We start from the raw sequence: 19,486 nt of genomic DNA, 5'->3' as shown, positions 1-19,486 counted from the left end.
TTCTAGTCCTGCTGAACCCCTAATACCACAGAATTAATCGTTTTCCGTTTGTTGTTAACTAACACAGTGAGTGCCCTGGGTGTCTTTTTTTGTTCCCTCTGCACCTCTGCAAAGTGTCGAACTCTGTTTCGGATTCATTCTCTAAGCTTCCCTTCCCCCTCTCCTATAAATCATTTTTACGGACTGTGCCCCTACATTTACCCTTTCTACGGACCCTCCTCCTTTCCCCTGTCTTTATTGGCAGGAAAGCGGTGGCACGCCACCCCACCCCGCTGATTCTTCCCCAGGATCCCTGTCTCCCATGACAACCCGCTGCTTCAAACCGCACACTTGGACGTTTCCCATACATATTAAATTATGTCTTCCTTCATTGTTGCGTTCGGCACTCTACACATCTAGGTTTATTTATTAAAACATTTCGCCATTTCGTTATTTAGGGTACTTAGAACACGCTTTCTGTCAACCACAAGTCGTATGCTGGACTTTCGTATTACAGCCCGATGTTTTTTTAGAAGCAGTAAATACGCCATCAGGCTCCTGGAGGACTTGAACCGATTAAAACAAACAAATTTATTTTTATACAGCGCGTTAAGCATGAATTTTATCGTCATTAGCATCTTTAAAAACAAGCGAGATGTTAGCAGTATGAGACAAACATATATTTTAATAATTATGACTTGATATTTCGGCTCGGATTCTTTCTAACAGCAGAGGTGTTAAGTTCAGGTCCAGAAAGTACAAATCCAGACCAAAGTTTTGTTTCAAACAATCAGTTAAGTACTCCGTGACTCTTATTACTCAGCTGATTGGTTGAAATAAAACCCGGCTTGGATTTGTACTTTCTGTATCTGAACTTCCCACCTCTGCTTAACAGAATAGAATTCGGTGATTAGTAACACACCACAGCACAACAACGAAATGTGTCCTCTGCATTAAATTCATATGTGACCTTGTGACATAGCAGGGGACAGCTAATTCAGCGCCCGGGGAGCAGTGCTGGGGGGCAGACACTTTGCTCAGGGTACCTCAGTGGTACCGTGCTGGTCGGGGATTCGAACCGGCAATCTTTCAATTATACGTGCGCTTCCCTAACCATTAAGCCAGGATAACCAGCCCCAACTGTTCCTGTAGAGGCATCCCGCATTCCATCGTATTTCGTAATCGCTATCTGTCTGGTAATCTCTGGTCACCCACTTTCCGTCCCCTTCTTGTGGCACACTTAACGCTGTCGCCGTGAAGGACGCGAACCATGCGCGCCACGCCCCCGCAGACATACACACATGACGTCACCGTGTCGCTGCGTAGGCGGGTCACGCATGCCTCACACGCAAACACGTTAAATAACTCATGTGCCGTGGTCGGTTTTCAAGGGTGCGTCCGAAATTGGGGTAATTATATATGATCAACTAGGGCAAGGTTTCTTAATCCTAATCATGGCAACCCACTTTGTGTACGTTATTTACCTTGCAGCTTCTTACCCTCGAGTAAAATGCTGCGTGGTTGAATGACGGGATTCAAACGACGAAGTGGTTTAAAAGGAGGATTTTCCCTGTCAAATTAAATCGTTCTTGGCCCTGACTATAATCGCGTAAACGTTCAACACATCCAAATTACCCTAAATATAGTGTCTTATATAATGGAAGAAAAGCAGCTGTAACGTTTAAGAATTTACCCCTGATTCGTTGAAATTGCAGTTTTTCTTTTAAGCAAAAATGTTAGACCTCGCTCTTACACGGAAGCCTTTCGTCGGACAGACTTCTAGAAGTTTATTGAACTAAGGCAAATTTATTCACATTTGTGTAACGTATGTATAAGGTATAAGCCACGTCCAGAGAGCAATGCATGACATCGACCCTCACATTAACAAGCACAAAACCAGTAAGTCTCGCATTCTTCTTATCTTGATACGGCAAACAAACGAAAGAGGCATCTTGGCAGAAAAGCGAAATATTTACAGTTTTAATGAAGAACAATTGAAATCTGTATTAAAATCTCCTGCCCCACCCGACTCCCCGTCCACGTTATCAACTCATGACCCGGTTTTACATGTCGGGGTCCTTAACCGTCCTGCGTGTTGTCTGTCTTGTCATGAAGGCCGTTTTTTTTAAAGGAAATCCATGCTTAAATGACCTTTACTAAAATGCGATGGTGACAGGTTTGTCTGTAGCCTGTATTGCTTGCCAGCCGACGGCAAGATAAGTCCGTGACTTCACGGCAGATGTGAATCGCTTACCACAAACCCAGAGCAGCCCCTGGCAACTAACGAGCCGGGGATCTCCCGAACCTGGCAACCTATATCCCTAAAACAGGATTCAGGCGGAAATACGCAATAAACAACCAGCAGCCTGGAAAAGTCTCACCGGCCAGCCGTCCCAGGTACCTATGCCAGCTTTGCCCCAAGCTCACAAAAACTCCGAAAGCTGTGATGCCTGTGTCTATTCTATGGCTCATAATTAATTAGGGATAATTAATTGACTGATTTGGGACATAGCGCAAAAAGCAATAGTTTGTCATTCTTTGTAGATGTGCTTGCACTAATATAAAGTGATTTTGATTCATCATTTGTGTTATGAATACTGGATTGTTTACAAGCACTGAAATATTACAAAATCTAATTATTCTAGTAGTTGTTGGACTGCGGGCCTATTTTTTTCCAGGGAACAAAACATGCTTCATAAAACAAATAACATTAAATTAAGTGCAAAGTGTTAGTGTCACAGGAAACCATGAATGGAACGGCTGGGATTGGGTTACCCCAACTGGGGGCCTGTCTGACAGACCAGTCCTATCTGGTTTTCTCCTTGTCCGTTTTATATAAACGGGGACAACTTTGGATTATGGGTAAAATCTACTCCCTATAATGCCTTTGTATACCTTAAAACAGGGTTTCTGATCCAGTCCATTTTGATGGCAATTCTGTTGTACCCTTAAAGAAGACAGATGTATCAGACAGCTCAGGATTCTTGCGATAAAATCACATCAGATTTCTGACAGTGTGGAATGATGATGTCTGGGACAGGACCCACGGTCATGTGACAAATCCTCACTTTTGTGCCAAATTATGTAAAGGATGGTGTGTAAGGTGTGGGACCGGCCTCACCCCACAGCATGCACCAGGCAGGCCGGAATCTTCCAGAACAATGGCGAATAAATAAACAGCTGATATCAACCTTAGAGTGGCATATACTTTATTGAGCTGCATAATCAAAGGGTCAGAGGAGCTGCAGTTGTACCATAGAGTAACCAGGATTATAAATATTATTCACAAACCAGGCCGGCACGCTTAGGATTTCAGTTCAGCGCCTCCTCTTCCTTTCTGGACCGGTTCCCACTGGGTTCTGTATCCCTCCTGTATGTGGCATTATCTTAACCCTGAAGGATAGCTAACCAGTGTCTGTACTGGCTTGTGGTGTTTGCCCTGCAGTAGACTGACATCCCACCTGGAGTGTTTCCCAGCCCCGTGCCGCCTGGGCGCGCTGTTCCAGGTGACCCCGGTGAGGATAAGCGGCCATGTCATCCACACTGTAAATTTCCCCCGGCCCCGTTAAGCCAGACGTGTTAACCTAGCTGCTCCTGCTAACTCCCGGCGTGTCCATTTGTCAACATTGGTGCCCAACGTTAGCATGGGGGCCCCCCCCGCTCGCCATCACACAACGCGGAGATGCAGGAGAGGTGCGCCGCGACACTCACGCCCGGATTGTGAAAGCGGCGGAGCTCGTAGGCTGGCGTGTGACGGCGGTGGGCGGGCGGCGTCCTCCTTGCCCACGTCAGTGCTGCCGGCGTTTCGCTCTCTCACGCACTGCCAGAAACGCACTTTCCTCACCCCAACGCCCACGGGCTGCTTTGTAACTGACTGTGAGGCACTGGCGCGTGTTTCCCTGTGATTTGTCAGGCTCTCCAACAACTCTGTACACGCGTGCCCCCCCCCCCCTATCTCTCTGACAGATAATTCAGCTTCACAGTCGCAGGCAGCACCTGTCTCACTGACTCCTCTAACACAGATCTGGGATACCAGTGCTATGGCCTGCCTGTTAGTGTTGGGATTGCATGTGTGGGGGGGGGGGGGGGGCTCTTCAGGGTGCCTGTGTTCACGATGTGCCCCAGCCTCCTCCCCCCCCCCCACACCCCTGCAATGTTTCCCTCCATCTCCTGTCCTCCGATTAGCCTGCGCTGACTGCTCCATTTCCATGAGAATAGGGGTGAGCGGCTGAAGGGGGTTAAGCCCCGGCCAGAGTGGGAGGGGGCACGGCGACCCCTGAATGCAATGCTAATTTTCCGCTTGGTGGGGGGGCGTGATAAAGGGGAACAAAGCAGCCCCTGGGGGGAGGGGCCCACCAGCCTGCACCTGTGAGCTCAAAGCCAGCAGACAATGCACCTCCCAAACAACCAGTTATTGCGGCTCACAGGACACCTACGCGCCCCCACCCCGACATGCGGGTACAGCCTGTACCAACCCTCCCAGAAACCTGTTGCTTCATTTTGTGTGTGGGGGGGAAGAAAAACAAAAAATATTTTAGAAATTAGAAAACTTGCTCAGAAATTTAAGCTTTTAGTATCATTCACTTCATTTCACTGGTTTTGAAAGTGACATGAGGGCTGTTCACTGCATTTCTCTGGGTTCAGATGTAACCTGAGTGCCATTCACTGCGTTTCACTGGGCTTGAATGTAACCCAAGTGCCATTTATAGTTTCTCTGAGTTCGAATGTGATCTGAGGGCCATTCACTGCATTTCAGTGGGCTTGAATGTGACCCGAGGGCTGTTCACTGCATTTCACTGGGTTTGAATGTGATCCGAGGGCCATTCACTGTGTTTGAGTTGGCCCAGGGACCATTCATCATGTTCCTCTGGGTTTTCTGTGACAGGTTCCCCTTCCCCCATCTCCAGCAGTGAACCAACCATTCTCCATTTTTGTAATACAATGCTAAAAAAACCTACTTGTGAAATAACACAACATGGCACGCCATTTTTAATAGCTCCACCGTAAACAGTTATTGTTTTTTATTATTTCAAATACATTTCACAGTATTCAGTCAATTTTTTGACATTTGGTGACATTTTAAACAAGTTAACGACAACATTAATTTGGGGAAAGCAGTGCTTTGGGTAATGGGGACTGATGACGAGCCTGTCAGGCGGAATGAAGAAAATGGAAAGTATTTCACACATGTAACACGTTTCACCTGAGTCGCCGTCAGTGAATTCATGACATTTCTCTAAACAAATGTTTTTGGGTTCATTCTCTCCTGAACTACTGTCTAATCATCCCTTCCTGTGTTTTTTCATTGCCTTAAGCACACTTGCAGGACTTAAAACCATTACAAGGTGACAGTTGATCCACAGGCCAAAGAAACTAACCTTCAGCCTGTAATATATCCCAGTAGGAAACAGGTGATATTTGCAAAGGTTATCTTGGCTTAAACACAGCAGATTAATGACATCACAACATGACATCATCAGCATCCCATGACATCATCAGTGAGGTTAGCGATAGCATCGGGGGGGGGGGGGGGGGGGGGGGGGGGGGAGAGAAGATCGAAAGCGGACTCATGAAAAGCACTTGTACATTCAGAGATTTGATCGACCCTTATCCCCCAACACCAATTCGGCAACTTAACCCATTTACACAGAAGTTCAAGTCAAGCACCAAAACCAAAGGTTTCAACAGCAGGGTCAGAAATGGCACCTTGTTGGCTGAACCACTTTGCCACTTGCTGAACCATTGCACCAGGGGTGCGGACGTTCATGAACAGACACCCCATCTGAGGCTTCCTTGGAGTCTGTAACAGCAACAAGGAGAAAATCACAGGGAGGTCCGAGCCCAGTTTAAGTGGGTGGGGCAGGGGTCAGAGCAGTCTCCAGCAAATGGGCATCAGATGTGGGTGAGGGGCATGTTTCCCCCAAGATAGTGCTGGTGCATGCTGGGATAGCCTCTTTGGGCCGTGGGGTCATGCCCATCAGCCCCTGGCATGTACATGCTGATCATGTCCCTTAGGTCCCCCTGGGGGAGGCCGTGAGGCTGGGAAGGGGCCCCGCCAGGGGAGTGCGACGGCGGCTCTGTCTTCGCCATAGAAATCAGCTGACTGGGCTGCTGGGGGCTGGTGCCATAGGACAGATTGCTGGGAAGGAAGAGACAGAGAGGGAGGGTCAGGGTACAGTGGCTACGGGGGGAGATTTGAGCCTCGACCGTGAAGCGGGGAGAGGGAATGGATGCTCAGATACACAGGCTGAACAGCTGTTACAATGCAAACACACACTGTGAGGATCACGGCCAAAGCTCGTCTCATGGGCGCGCTGGCTTCGCTGGGGAGTATTAATACTTACATGCGGGATGCATACGGAGCAGCAGAATTTACAAGTTAGGAACTTTTTAGTACAGAGAAGGATGAATTTACGCCGGTCCTTTCAGGGATAACCGGCCCTAAACCTCCCAAACACACGTCAAAGAATCTCCTCTGTAAGTTTTTATCCAGTTACCCAAAACAAGGAGAGATACCGGAGCAGCAACCAGACGCGACCTCGATGTTATATATTTTATCGCGTTTTCCTACTATGCCTAGGAATAAGTTTAACGATGGATAACTTAATTGTATTTAGAGCCTTAATTGATTGAGTGTCATAATTGTATGTTATTTGCCTTTTTGGTTCATACAAGTAATGAATTAATACAGACATTGATTAAGCTAAGATGTTTCCATTTGTTTAATTACGTACCTTCAAGGCTAAAATAAAACGAAAAATACGTCACATTTTTCCATTTATGTGCAGCACCATAGGGAAATTGTCAGACGAATCAGATAAGAAATTAAAATATACTAAAAAAATAAAATGTTCCCGTGCGCTGTGCTGAGACTGTATTGACGCCGGGTGCTCACCTGTAAGAGCTGGTGCCGTTCATGTATGTCTGCGGGGTGGCCAGACTCGGGGGGTATTGCAGGGCCGACAGGTCGTAGCGCTGCAGCTGCTGGGGGTACCCAACTGAGTCGCTCTGGAGAGCGGAGTAGCCTCCGGAGGAGCCCCAGCCGTAACTCTCCAGAACGGGCTCTGTTCCCTGGCCGCTCGTCGCTGCCAACAGGTTACCGGCGGAGAGTGGGAGAGCCCCGACCGGGCTGTCCTTCTTCAGCAGCGGCTTGGTCTTGCGGCGGGGCTTGTACTTGTAGTCCGGATACTCTTTCATATGCAGGGCGCGGAGCCGCTTTGCCTCGTCTATGAAGGGCCGCTTCTCGCTCTCCTCCAGGAGTTTCCACTCCGCTCCCAGGCGTTTGCTGATCTCCGAGTTGTGCATTTTGGGATTCTCCTGCGCCATCTTCCGCCTCTGACCCCGCGACCACACCATGAAGGCGTTCATGGGCCGCTTGACCTTGTCCATAGGGTCGCTGGTCGCACACTGCTTGGCCAAGGAGCGGGTGGCCCCGTGGCCGGCGCAGGTCACGGCGGACATGTCCGTGCCAGGCTCGCTGGAGGCGCCCAGCGCCTGTAATTCGTGTTCCATCATACTGAACATATCTGATAGTTAAAAAGAAACCAGAAACACGAACGAAAAGCCGGCGACGACGTATGGTTCGCCTATGAAATCAAATTTTAAACCCTTTCAAATAAAATGATTTATTTCAGAACTGCACATAAAGGATAAACCAACAGACCCGCGATGACCTATGCATAACTATCTTTGCCACCGCAAAACAATTTTTCAAAATCACTCAGAACAAAAAAAAGGTCTCATCAAGATAAAAAGCGATGTTGCTGTGCAAGTCTGTAAACAACGCTTCACTTGACATTAATACAACATGTCTCAGATTCCTGCGTTGGGTCCCAATGCGGGATGCAGCGCCCTGTTCACACAGCGGACTGGTTTCCCCCTCATTCTTGCTGTGGTTTATAGTGAAAGTAGCGCTCTGTACCAATCAGCCCGCCCTGTACTGCCTTCTTTACCCCCGCACATTTGCATCACTAAAGTCGGGGCGCGGTGAATTTATAAAGCGCTTGAGCGCAACAGAAGCGGTTGGGGGGAGGGGGGGGAATAAAGACACAAAAGTAACAACTGCAGTCTTTGTAGTCCCGCTCTGGAAAAGTTTGTGTGTAAATACGCTTAAGTAATCAAAACGATCCCAACCAAATATCAAATGATAGACCGAACTAAATAAAAGCGGTGACTGATAATTCATCATCGTTCTAACATCACTGTTTTGGTCAGTTTTGAAAATCATATTAATCTAGACTAGGCCCACATTTTAAAAAATTGCTATTTAATTTTCATCTTTAAACAGAATAATATAAAGTCCGCAGAGATTAAATTAATATTTATACCCCACGAACCGTAACGCGGGAAATGCAAGGGCTTCAAAATCCACCCTCATCGGTGACTACGGAATAATTAGTCAGCATGCATTGGAATATTAAATCTAAAAATATTGGTTCAAATCAAGAGTGCTTGCCGGGCACAATAAACGACATTGTCTGCTTTTTCCCGCCACATTTTTATGTATAGTGCGTGTGTCTATTGTTTATTGGAGGGGTTTGCTGTTGAAACAGTATTGCAACCTATTTAAACAGAAGCTAAACATAAGTATGTAAAAACAGGTGGCAGGCACGGCTAAATGTAGTTTGCCCGGAGAGGGAGGACACGCTGTCGCACCTGCTCCGTGTCTCACTCATTTACACCCAGAGCGCAGCTCTCAACCGGAGCAGGTGGAGTAAAGCGGCTCTCGCCTGATTCCTAGTCAAGCAAGAAATGTTGGTTTCTATGACCAACACTTAGCACCTACAAGGCGAGCGATATACGCCCCACGAGGGCAGATGACGCGGATAAGCACAATGAACCAAAACCAGTTTCGTTACTGGTGCCGAACGCTCCAGCATCAGCGCCTCGGAGATTCTCTCAAAAGTGCTCAAACTCGTCCTCAGACCTTACAGTTAATCCAATTTCTGTATGATCTGCATGTTTTTATCTACTCCTATATATATATTTTTTTTGTTTATGTTCTTTTCAAATCTTACCCAGAACTCACAAACTGATATTTTCAAAAGCATCAACGATACATCAAGTGCTACAATGTCTGAATTCTGGGAGTTATGAACTGTAGTATCTTGTCTAGTTGGCGACTGAATGCACGGTCCGGATCCCAGTTTTCGGAGGGTGCATGTAAGGTGCGAGTGTGCGACTGATAACTAGACCCCGAATTGTGCGCCTCCACTCTCCCGTTGCCGTTTCCAAGACGACCTTCCCCAGAATGCCTTTCAGGCGACCCCCCACTTTAACACCCTTATTCGATGCGCTCAGCACACTCGGCTCATTCCGGAGTTTAGCAAAACCATTCAAAACAGCATAAAAAAAAAAAAAAAAAAAATAGCTGCAGTGCCATAACTCGAAGACCCACGTGAGTTAAAATTTTTCGAGCCGTACGGGATATTTCACCAATTCTCTAGATCAATTCATGTATTCGTCTGCTGTCATTCATCTGTTCGTGGTGTCTATTTACATTTGGACAACTGGTCTGCCTGTTAGTATCAAATACATCAGCTGTGTTAATATGTGCTGGTTACCAAAGATTTATACCGTTGGACACCAAATAATAAGGGGCAGAAACACTGTTATGATAAATGTAGAATCAGAGATGGGGTAAAGTGAATAATGACTAATGGTTAAAATTCTATAATCACAGGACTCGAACCACAACATTAAAAAAACTAAATGGAACAGAGCTTTGCTTAGTGAGTGAAACCCTTTGTAGACATTGAGAAACGACAACGCGGCGAAAGCATATACGTGGCTCCTGGAGAAAGTCAGGACATCCCGACGAACTGACTGAATACGTGTGTCGCCTTTGCAATCCCTACTGTTCTTCAAACGTGAATAGCCCTAACGGTAGTCCCATCATCCGTCACGGGCCGGGGGGAAAAAGGACTGGCAGCTCTTTTACGAACGCCCCCCCCGCCCCAAATCAGGTGAGTAAGTGCATCGCGGGGGTGGTTTGGTACCACTGCGGAGAACATGGTGTTGGGGAATTCGGACCGAAGATACCATACCGAAAAATTCAGAAGAAAATTAATTGGCTGCAATTCATACATGTAGACAGCCGGTCATGGGTGGTAACTGACCGACTAAAAGGCATTAGAATCAGCCCTTGCCTTCTTCAAGACAGGAGCAGAGGTGGATGAATTTTAGAGAAGGAGAACGCGAGGAGGTTCACTTAATTTGAAAGGCCGTCCTTTAAACGGGTGACCTAAAGACCTAAAGCCCAACCGGCTTCAACGCCCAGATTACTAGAATAAAAAGTCAGATTAGCCTCCATGCGGAATTTTCAGCTTGTTTGATTTTTGCACAGCGAGTCTACTTACAACTCAGAAATTGTGAAACGCATTCACAGTAATTAAAACCAGCTAATGAAAACAATTACTTTTTATTGCGTGCTAAACTGAATTCGGTAAGTTTTCAAAACAAGCTGATGGTACTCTTCCAGAAAGAAAAAGCGCTCTTCACGGGACCGGAGGTCACATTTGGCTGACAGAAATACATCGCCCTCTGGCGGATAAGAGACCAAACCGCCCGGGTCGGGCAGATTATAAAGAGAAATTTTTAATAGCTCTTAAAAGATTTCATTTTGAAACTGTTTAGGAGTTAGCATCTCACCTGGGAACTTACTGTGGGACCATTTTCAAACCAAAAATTACAAAAGGAATCCGCGAAGGGACATTACATTTGAAAAGATACGTAACCTATCCGTCCCCCCGTTCTGTGTAACCGCTTGTCCAATGGAGGGGATCCGGAGCCTTTACGAGAAGCAACAGGCGCAAGGTAGAGAATAGACCAGAAGGGGGCGCCAACCCATCGCAGGATGCATAATTTGACAAAATTAACTGAAGTGACTTTTAAACCCGTTAAACCCAAGGCTTAAATCACTCTTCATGATTATTAAAACAGCCATATGTATTTTGAGGAGTCCAGTATAAATGTTAAATATTCAGACCTGTGCTTTGACACTGACAGGAGGGGGGGATAATGATTGACAGGACACTTAACATCAGTTAACAGTTTAAAAAGACTACAAGACTGCAATTTTATTTCAGACCAAATAAATACTACACAGAATCCGATGTAGAAAAAGGCATTTACATGGCTTCTGTTCTCTAAACAATCCATCCATTATAGAAGCATTGAAGGCTTGCCCGTGTGCCCCCTTGTGTACAGGTGTGGGAGTCGCCATGGGTTGATCACATGGAAGCTCACCATCCGCAGTAATGTCTGCAGAACTCCATTCCCACCCCTCTTCCCACAAAACAAACGTTGAGGTAGGTTACAAGGCACCCCAGTTCCGCAGCATGCGGTCATCACAGCGGTTTCTTGGCCCTAAAATTTCCAGCCCCTCCAAGCCAATAAAACTCAACTGTTACTCTGACTACAAAGGACCAGGCCTGTGCCTGAAGACTGGTAAAATGAAACCAGAACCATTAAAAAAAAAAATCTGCTGTAAATATATTAAGCTGTCCGTATGGGCCTGTAAGACATGCACCAAGTAACACCCAAAACACTCACATCCCTGAAACACAATGAGGCTTAGAAGAGCCAGAATCAAAACACCATTTGTGACGGACATTGGTGACCACTACAGGGCTCATCTCTGCCAAGCAAGGACAAAAAAAAAAAAAAAACACTACATTTGGAATCATCTCATCTGCAGCGATTCTCCCTGCACCACGAATCGATGCTGCAGACACACCATCTTCCAAGAACTTCGTAATCAGCTGACATTTTGGCAAGTGGTTGAAACTGCAACTGGGGGGGGGGGGGGGGGGGGAATGTTCAGAAACACCGAAACTGGAGGGGGATCAAAAAAGTATCCAAGTGAGCAAAGCAGGACCGGTCCAGATTCAGTCAAGTCTGATAAGTTGTCAATCTGATTAAAACTGCTATACATCAATGAGGTGATAAGGGGTATAAGACCCTCCCCCCCCCCCCCCGATACAGAGATAGGTCAGGCAAGAGCAAGGAGGGGAGAGTCCATCAGCATTAAGAGCACAGTTTATATATGGAGCTGTGGGGGGGGGGGACCCGGAGGACCTTAGATGAGGTCAGCCACATTCATGGGCATCTCCTCCACGGTGGTGTTGTAGAACGTCTCAATGTCTCGCAGGGTCCGCTTGTCTTCCTCCGTCACCATGTTGATGGCGACTCCTTTTCTGCCGAAACGTCCGCCACGGCCAATCCTGTGGAGGGACGACACCGACCATCACCACGCAGTCTCCCAAAAGCTGCCATTTTCCACAAAACCCCCAACTGAGGGCAAGGGCTCCAGGGCCCGTGTGCTGCTGTAGGCTTGTCTGAAAGCGCCAGGAACCTGAACTCCAGCCGCCCCAAAGCTCTTTAGGGATCCACCCACCTGTGGATGTAGTTCTCACGGTTGGTTGGCAGGTCGTAGTTGATCACCAGGGACACCTGCTGCACGTCGATACCTCTCGCCTATAGAGGGAACCGGAGTCATTATAGAACCACGACATCGCTACGGTCGCCAGCATCATGCAGTTCCAGTAGATGTTGGCTGTTATGAAGTAGTCGGCTGGGACTGTAACCCCAGCCACTGTGGAGAACAGCGCCATTCGTCTGCCAAAGATCATATCTCCTACCACAGCACTGGGATGGAGCTGTGAGATCAGGGGAACTTCGGCCCAAACAACATACATCCTGAGCTTGTGAGGCTAAAAGTTACAGCAGCGTCTTAAGGCTGAGGAGCACCTCACAGGAGGCCCCCTCACAAGCCAAGCTGAGCACAAACTCACCAGCAAGTCAGTGGTGATGAGGACCCTGCTGGACCCCGAGCGAAACTCCCTCATGATAAGATCGCGCTCCTTCTGGTCCATGTCTCCATGCTGAAGACGCAAGAACGACAGGCGGTGATTACATGCTTTCACGTCACAAGGGAGGATCCCGACAAGGAAAAACCACAGGCAGTCCCGGTAAGGCGGTGTGCGATTTAAATAATCCAGGAACTGTCATTCCACAAAAGCTGACCGGAATTACAAGCCTAAACCAGTCACACAAAACTCGATCCGAACCGCCAATAATCCACACTGCAGAGACGTGTCGATACAGCAATTGAAACAACAACCGTAATGCTTGCAATCACAAAAGACATCAGTGTGGTGACTCTCACCAGGGCGGAGACGGTGAAATCCCTGGCGTGCATCTTCTCGGTGAGCCAGTCCACTTTGCGGCGCGTGTTGATGAAGATGACGGCCTGGGTGATGGTCAGGGTCTCGTAAAGGTCACACAGGGTGTCCAGCTTCCACTCCTGACAAACAGGCGGAGGGAGGAATCTCACATCTACCAGCCACATCTATGACCCCAAGAGGTATTCCTGTCACTGCCCCCCCCCTCCCCCAACCACAGTAAATTCAAGACCCATTTAAAAAGTTAAGGGTTCAGACACCAAGAAGCCTTCTACAAAGGCATCAGCTGCAGGTTTTAGAGGAAGTCTTGTCGGCTGTTAAATAGTAGTGATCAAGGATGGGAGCCCAGCCACTGCGGAGAACAGCGCCCCCCATCTGCCAAAGCCTATATTTCCTACCACAGCACCAGGTTTAAGCTGCGAGGACAGGGAGCTTTGGCGCAAACATTCCCTACTTCCTCATCAGGAGAGCAAACACCACAGCAGACTGAATAAGACGCCCTCAAGCACCGGCACAGGAGGGAGGGGGGGGGGGGGGCCATCAGCCCCTACCTCTTTCTCCACATTGATGTAGAACTGCCGGATGCCCTCTAGGGTCAGCTCCTCCTTCTTGACCAGAATGCGAATAGGGTCCCTCATGAACTTCTTTGTGACTTCCAGCACATCCTGGGGCATTGTGGCAGACAACAGCACCACCTGGGGGAGGAGGGACGGTACCCATCCACTGAGACACGGCATTTTTTTGGCAATGAATGGAAATGACATTCGCTTCTGTGACACAGAAGTGATTGACTTCAACTCCTGAAGTACAGATGCTCCGACTTGCGATGGGGGTCACCTTCTAACAAGCCATCGCAAGTAGAAAATATCGCAAGTCAGATATGAAGTACAGTCACTGAATAAGTAAATTGTGACTAAATACTATCAGATATATAGATATTAAGAGCACAACGCATTCATATGCATAGGGACAGAACTAATGCAGCAAATGCATTAGAGAGCAACATTCGGAAAGAGACGGATGAAGCGGCACCATTATGCATGCGGATGTACGTCGTTAACGTGAACGCAGGTGCAGTGCAGTTACTGCTTTGTATTTCGCGACAATATTTGCGTCGCACAGTTTGAATATGAACCCAAAAGCTGCTAATGTGAACACAGTACAGATCAGGTACAGTTTATTTTCGAAACGTGCACCTTAATGGTCATTTACTTGAGAGAATACTCATTCTAAATTTACTTTTAGGTAAACGTTAGCGTATTGGCACGTTGTGGCAGTATAGACGGACCTTTTTTTTGAGAAAGACGGTCATACTCTGTTTATTACCCGTTTAATAAAGAACGAAACATTTTATTTTTCGTTTCTTTCAACCCCGCTGTACTGAAAATGTTTTGCGTACCTCTACACCCCTGATAGACGTTTTTTCCATTAAACACACACATCGCTAAACACTGTATGAGATATACTGAGACTCGCAATCACTAGAGACCTGATGCATGGCTGGGTGGATGCTGCCTCCGCCCAGCATCAGTAGAAACTATAGTGAATAATTAGTCTGGCAACAAATCACAATTCAAAGCCGACTACCGAATGTAGTCGCGGCATTTAAAATCCGAAATACCCCAAGTCAGATCATCATGAAGCTAGGATCATCTGCAGTACAGAGGCTAGACGACCAGTAATATTACTCCAAGGAAACCAGACTGGTCCAGACCTGCGTGCTGGTACCGAGCTTCTGGAAGATCTCGTAGATTTGGTCCTTGAAGCCTCTGCTCAACATCTCATCGGCTTCGTCCAGGACAAAGAGCTTGATGTACTTTGCAGCTAGAGAGAGGGAGAGCAGCTCATCCAATGCCCTTGCCTTCCTTGTGCTTTTCAGTTGGTCAACGTAGGGCCCAGGCGAACCTCCAGGCATCTACAGCTGAAAGGCGGCTCTACTCACAGAGGAACTTGCGGTTGAGCATGTCGAAGACGCGGCCTGGAGTCCCCACCACTATATGCGGTGCTTCGGCCTGGAGCTTCTGCACCTCGTTCCGCACGTTGGTGCCGCCGATGCAGGCGTGGCACGAGGCGCCCATGTAGTCACCGAGGGCCAGGATCACCTTCTGGATCTGACACAGGATGGGAGGACAAGTCAGGAGGATGGATTCCAGGTGACCACAATGAAAATTGGTCCGAACACCAACAGGAGCGATTCACCTAATCCAGTAACACTCAACCCGGTCCACCGGGACCCTCAGACAGTTCATGTTTTTGCTCCCATCCACGTTTTTGCAAGCTCAACCAAGCTGGACAAGGGCTTAAGAACATAAGAACTATACAAGCGAGAGGAGGCCATTCGGCCCATCAAGCTCGCTTGGGGAGAACTAAACTAATAGCTCAGAGTCGTTAAAATCTTATCTAGCTCTGATTTAAAGGAACCCAAGGATTCAGCTTGCACTACATTATCAGGAAGGCTATTCCATACTCTGACTACACGCTGTGTAAAGAAGTGCTTCCTTAAATCCAGCTTGAAATGTTCTCCCGCTAATTTCCACCTATGGCCACGAGTTCGTGTATTTAAACTAATGCTGAAGTAACTATTTGGTTGAACAGCATCCAAACCTGTTAGAATCTTATATACCTGGATCATGTCCCCCCTCAGTCTCCTTTGCTTGAGACTGAACAGATTTAGCTCAAGTAAAACATTCCTCATATGACATTCCTCTAAGACCAGGAATCATTTTTGTGGCCCTACGCTGCACCTTTTCTAAGGCCACAATGTCCTTTTTAAGATATGGTGACCAAACCTGCACACAATATTCTAGGTGAGGTCTCACCAAGGAACTATATAATCTTAGCATTACCTCCCTTGACTTAAACTCCACACACCTGGAGATATACCCCAACATCCTATTGGCCTTTTTTATTGCTTCCCTACACTGGCGAGAATGGGACATGGAAGCATCAACATACACACCAAGGTCTTTCTCATGATCAGCTACCTTTATTTCTTTGAGGAACCCACCAAAAGGCTACAGAGTCATGCTTGGGAACCTGGCATTTGGGCTGGGCCTGAAGTCACATACATGTTTGCTATGTTGTAGGCAAAATATAGTACGCTACTTCAGCAGTATGTCCCAATCTTCAGTATGGATGAGGCAGCAGGTGAACGGTAGTCGGATGACATACTACATTCCGCGAAATTCTGAAGTGCGTGACCGACAACGTAGCGTCTATCACCCAAGGCCACTGGAGCAACGAAGCACATCGCTCGCTCAAAAAAAAGGGGCCAATAAGGCAGATAAAGTGCAGTGTCTGTACAAATGTCAGTAGAAAACATTACCTAATAGGCAAGTTCACCCCCCTCCCCCAAATGAAAGTCATTAGAGTCAAGTGAAAACATCTGAGTCATGCAAGACACAAGATGCCGAGTGCAGTGTGTCTGAATGCTTGGACTCTGCTCTCACACATACATACTGTATATACTATCGGCTGAGCATTAGGCTTCCAGCTAAATTCAGTATGTACTGCGCAAGTACGCAATTTCAGGTGCACCATTACTTCTCCATCCGTGGGATTTCTTAACAAAAATTACTGGGCGTGGAGATTTAAAATATACCAACGTGCAACTCCTAGTTAGGGGAGAAGCTCGTGCCTGGACCAACGCGTCATGTGACTGGTGTCCCTAGCAACCTGCCTGCTGGGCCAGCTCTCTGGTTGGGGCCAGGACCAGGGCCTGGGTGCCCCGGAGTTCGATGTCAAGCTGCTGCAGGATGGAGATGGCAAAGGTGGCAGTCTTTCCCGTGCCTGACTGGGCCTGTGCGATCACATCATAACCTGGAAACAAAAAGGGGTTTCAGAATATGTGCTGATTATGCATGCATACAACGTGCAAAAACCTCACAACTGAATGGACTCAAACATCCAGCACATCTTTTATTCATGGGATTCTTTTCCACGTCAAAATCCACCCACTTCCTGCTTCGTGGTCACATGGGCACTGCCACTTCCTGTCCTCGCCAGTGAACAGACATACCCTTGATGCAAGGGAGGATGGCCCGCTGCTGGATGGCAGAGGGCTTCTCGAAACCATAGGCATAGATTCCCCGGAGCAGAGTCTCCCGCAGGTTCATGTCGTCAAAGCTGTCCACAATCTCGTTCCAGTTGCTCTGAGGGGATGAGTTATGGATTCAGTCAGACCAGAAACACTGCACCTTCAAAACACACCCTGAAATACCCAACATCAGGGCAACCTACAGCAAAGCTTAATACAGAATACCACATTACACTGGATAGACTGTCTAAACATTATTGTCCAAATTTCAACACTGGTGCATAACCACACCATTTCAACATGGCAGATTAATTCTGGGGTCTCACCTCAATGACACCATCCGGCTCCATGCCTGCTGGGCCATCGTCCCCAGATCTGAGAAGTCACATTCACTCAGTAACCAATGTACCAGCAATACTATACAGAAGCATCAAACCTCATTCGCGAGACTAATCTTGAAATGTGCTTTAAAAAGCTCTCGCGCCCGCCGTTTGTCTCAGCCTTATGTCGAATCGCGCACATTTCTAAGGATTTTTTTTTTAAGGGCTATCATTACTTTAATTACAGGACACCCTCGTCCCGCCTCATGGGCGACACGTTCCTGTCGCGAGATGGAGGGTGTGGGACGGACTTATGGAAAAGGGGAAGCAGTCGGGCAGCCATTCCTCCTTCCCGGCATGAAATGGGCGATTTATGGGGAAGCGCTACGTTAATATTTTTATGCGAAAACAAAAAAACCCAGTCAGCGTTACGGAACACGGGGGGCTAAAGACCGGCGTGTAATGGTATCCCCACCGGCCTTGTATTATCGCTCTTTAGTTTAACATGAAGATATTTAGCAGGCAGGCATTAACCCAACATCCCGGCCTTTTATTGCGGTTCAGCAGCGTCTGCACTAGGAAGCGTCTGCCAACGGAACAGGATCTAACCGAACCTTCAGCCAGCACCGCCCGGTTAAAACAGACCGTCGTACCGTATAGGTTAGAAGCCGGAGCCTGGTGTGCGATCGGCACCGCTTTCCCCGCGTCCCCCACCCCCCACTCCCGGGTACAGCCGGGCCATGTGCTCATCGCATGATAATGAAAGAAAAAGGCGGCCCGTCTCCCTCCAGTTTAACAACCCCCATAAGCATAAGCGCTCCAGGTTTTAACAACAGGACTAGTCTACAGTATGAAGATAGTTAAAGAAGGACAGACCATCAAATGCAGACAGGATGAGCCCCGATTACAGCAAATCTACAAAAAATGCGGACAGATGGGATAACAGCAGCCCCCCACGAGCCTCCCCATTGCTATAATAGCGAGTTTCGACGGATATCATGTGACGTACTGATTAAGTCTTACAGCGGTTTAAACTACCATTTTCATTCCATACCAGCTCGTAATGATTTCGCAACGGCACCGACCAGAATACTGAACCGAGGCTCGCTTTCACGGTGATTTAGTTACTTTCGTTAGCTCCCCGGACAGTCTCTTAAGGTGATATACTGAAGAACGTACATCGAGATCGAGCGAAATAAAACAACGGAGCCGATTCGCCTCATCGCTTACCTCTCTTCATAATAAGCCGACATTATCACAAAGGGTTAGTCTGCCGCGAAAACGTTTTAGACGGCTCAACGTGGTCAATCAAGCAGCCTTTTGATTGTAACGGGGAGCCGTCATTCCGCCTCGGGGGCAGCCGTTTTGACATTTCATTGGTTAGTGAATGCGTCACTTCGCCGTGAGGTTTCCGCCCTCTTTTGCTTGATAAGGGCAATGAAGGTGGAGCGCCGCGCTTAAATCCCGCCCGAAAACGGCGCCCTAACCGCAACAATAGGATAAATAAGGATTTCATTGGACGTCTCGCCAATGATGTACGACGACGAAAAAAAAAAAAACGGAAATAGAAATAGCGACCACCCAATCGTGACGTCAAACATTCCGGTAAAACGGATAAACGTCAGCTTCCGACGAATATCCGCGTTATTTTTCTTGGCAGTTTTTGAAATAAACTAACACAATCGAATTATTGCAAAAATTATCGGCCTATGAGTATAAAATACAATTTTGCAGAAAAGGAAAATAGTTAAAACTTCTGTGGTACAATGACTTTAAAATCCATATTAACACACATTTCTAAAAAAATCCGCGAAATGTTGACTGCTTACCATTGACCACCAGGTTCTAATGAAATGTGCCTCAAAAATATTAATGTTAAAAAATAAACAAGAATATCTGGATGAGTTAATAAATTTCTTTCCTGATGATTTTATTTTCTACGAATGTTAGATGATTGTTTTAACGGA

At 47.2% G+C, this 19,486-nt stretch overlaps 2 protein-coding genes across 2 annotated transcripts; both read right to left on the bottom strand.

Annotated features, from left to right (window-relative positions):
- Window positions 1-4,965: 4,965 nt before the first annotated feature.
- On the bottom strand, window positions 4,966-7,949 carry LOC125724939 (transcription factor Sox-19a-like). Its single transcript, XM_049001425.1, has 2 exons — window positions 6,875-7,949; window positions 4,966-6,118 (listed from the first exon to the last, which is right to left on the bottom strand). The coding sequence occupies exons 1-2, from the start codon at window positions 7,501-7,503 to the stop codon at window positions 5,872-5,874; spliced, it is 876 nt and encodes a 291-aa protein (XP_048857382.1). The 5' UTR covers window positions 7,504-7,949; the 3' UTR covers window positions 4,966-5,871.
- A 3,070-nt stretch (window positions 7,950-11,019) lies between these two features.
- Window positions 11,020-18,908, bottom strand: LOC125724933 (eukaryotic initiation factor 4A-I-like). The gene is made up of 11 exons (XM_049001415.1): window positions 18,750-18,908; window positions 17,526-17,574; window positions 17,182-17,314; window positions 16,843-16,982; window positions 15,106-15,274; window positions 14,878-14,987; window positions 13,715-13,858; window positions 13,148-13,285; window positions 12,774-12,863; window positions 12,377-12,456; window positions 11,020-12,203 (listed from the first exon to the last, which is right to left on the bottom strand). The coding sequence occupies exons 1-11, from the start codon at window positions 18,770-18,772 to the stop codon at window positions 12,059-12,061; spliced, it is 1,221 nt and encodes a 406-aa protein (XP_048857372.1). The 5' UTR covers window positions 18,773-18,908; the 3' UTR covers window positions 11,020-12,058.
- Between the last annotated feature and the right edge of the window lie 578 nt (window positions 18,909-19,486).

This window comes from Brienomyrus brachyistius, unplaced genomic scaffold, assembly GCF_023856365.1.
Source record: "Brienomyrus brachyistius isolate T26 unplaced genomic scaffold, BBRACH_0.4 scaffold58, whole genome shotgun sequence".
Taxonomy (NCBI): Eukaryota; Metazoa; Chordata; class Actinopteri; order Osteoglossiformes; family Mormyridae; genus Brienomyrus; species Brienomyrus brachyistius.
The sequence above is the reverse complement of the archived record's forward strand: the minus strand, read 5'-3'. Positions and strand labels throughout refer to the sequence as shown.

What these genes read in the sequence shown, in the direction of transcription:
- LOC125724939 (XM_049001425.1), bottom strand. Translation starts at nt 7,503, where the DNA reads ATGTTCAGTATGATGGAACACGAATTACAGGCGCTGGGCGCCTCCAGC. An exon ending in AACGGCACCAGCTCTTACAG is followed by an intron (nt 6,119 to 6,874) that starts GTGAGCACCCGG and finishes CTTCCTTCCCAG; the next exon opens with CAATCTGTCCTATGGCACCA.
- LOC125724933 (XM_049001415.1), bottom strand. Translation starts at nt 18,772, where the DNA reads ATGTCGGCTTATTATGAAGAGAG. An exon ending in GCTCAACCGCAAGTTCCTCT is followed by an intron (nt 14,988 to 15,105) that starts GTGAGTAGAGCC and finishes CCCTCTCTCTAG; the next exon opens with CTGCAAAGTACATCAAGCTC. An exon ending in TCATCACCACTGACTTGCTG is followed by an intron (nt 12,457 to 12,773) that starts GTGAGTTTGTGC and finishes TTCCCTCTATAG; the next exon opens with GCGAGAGGTATCGACGTGCA.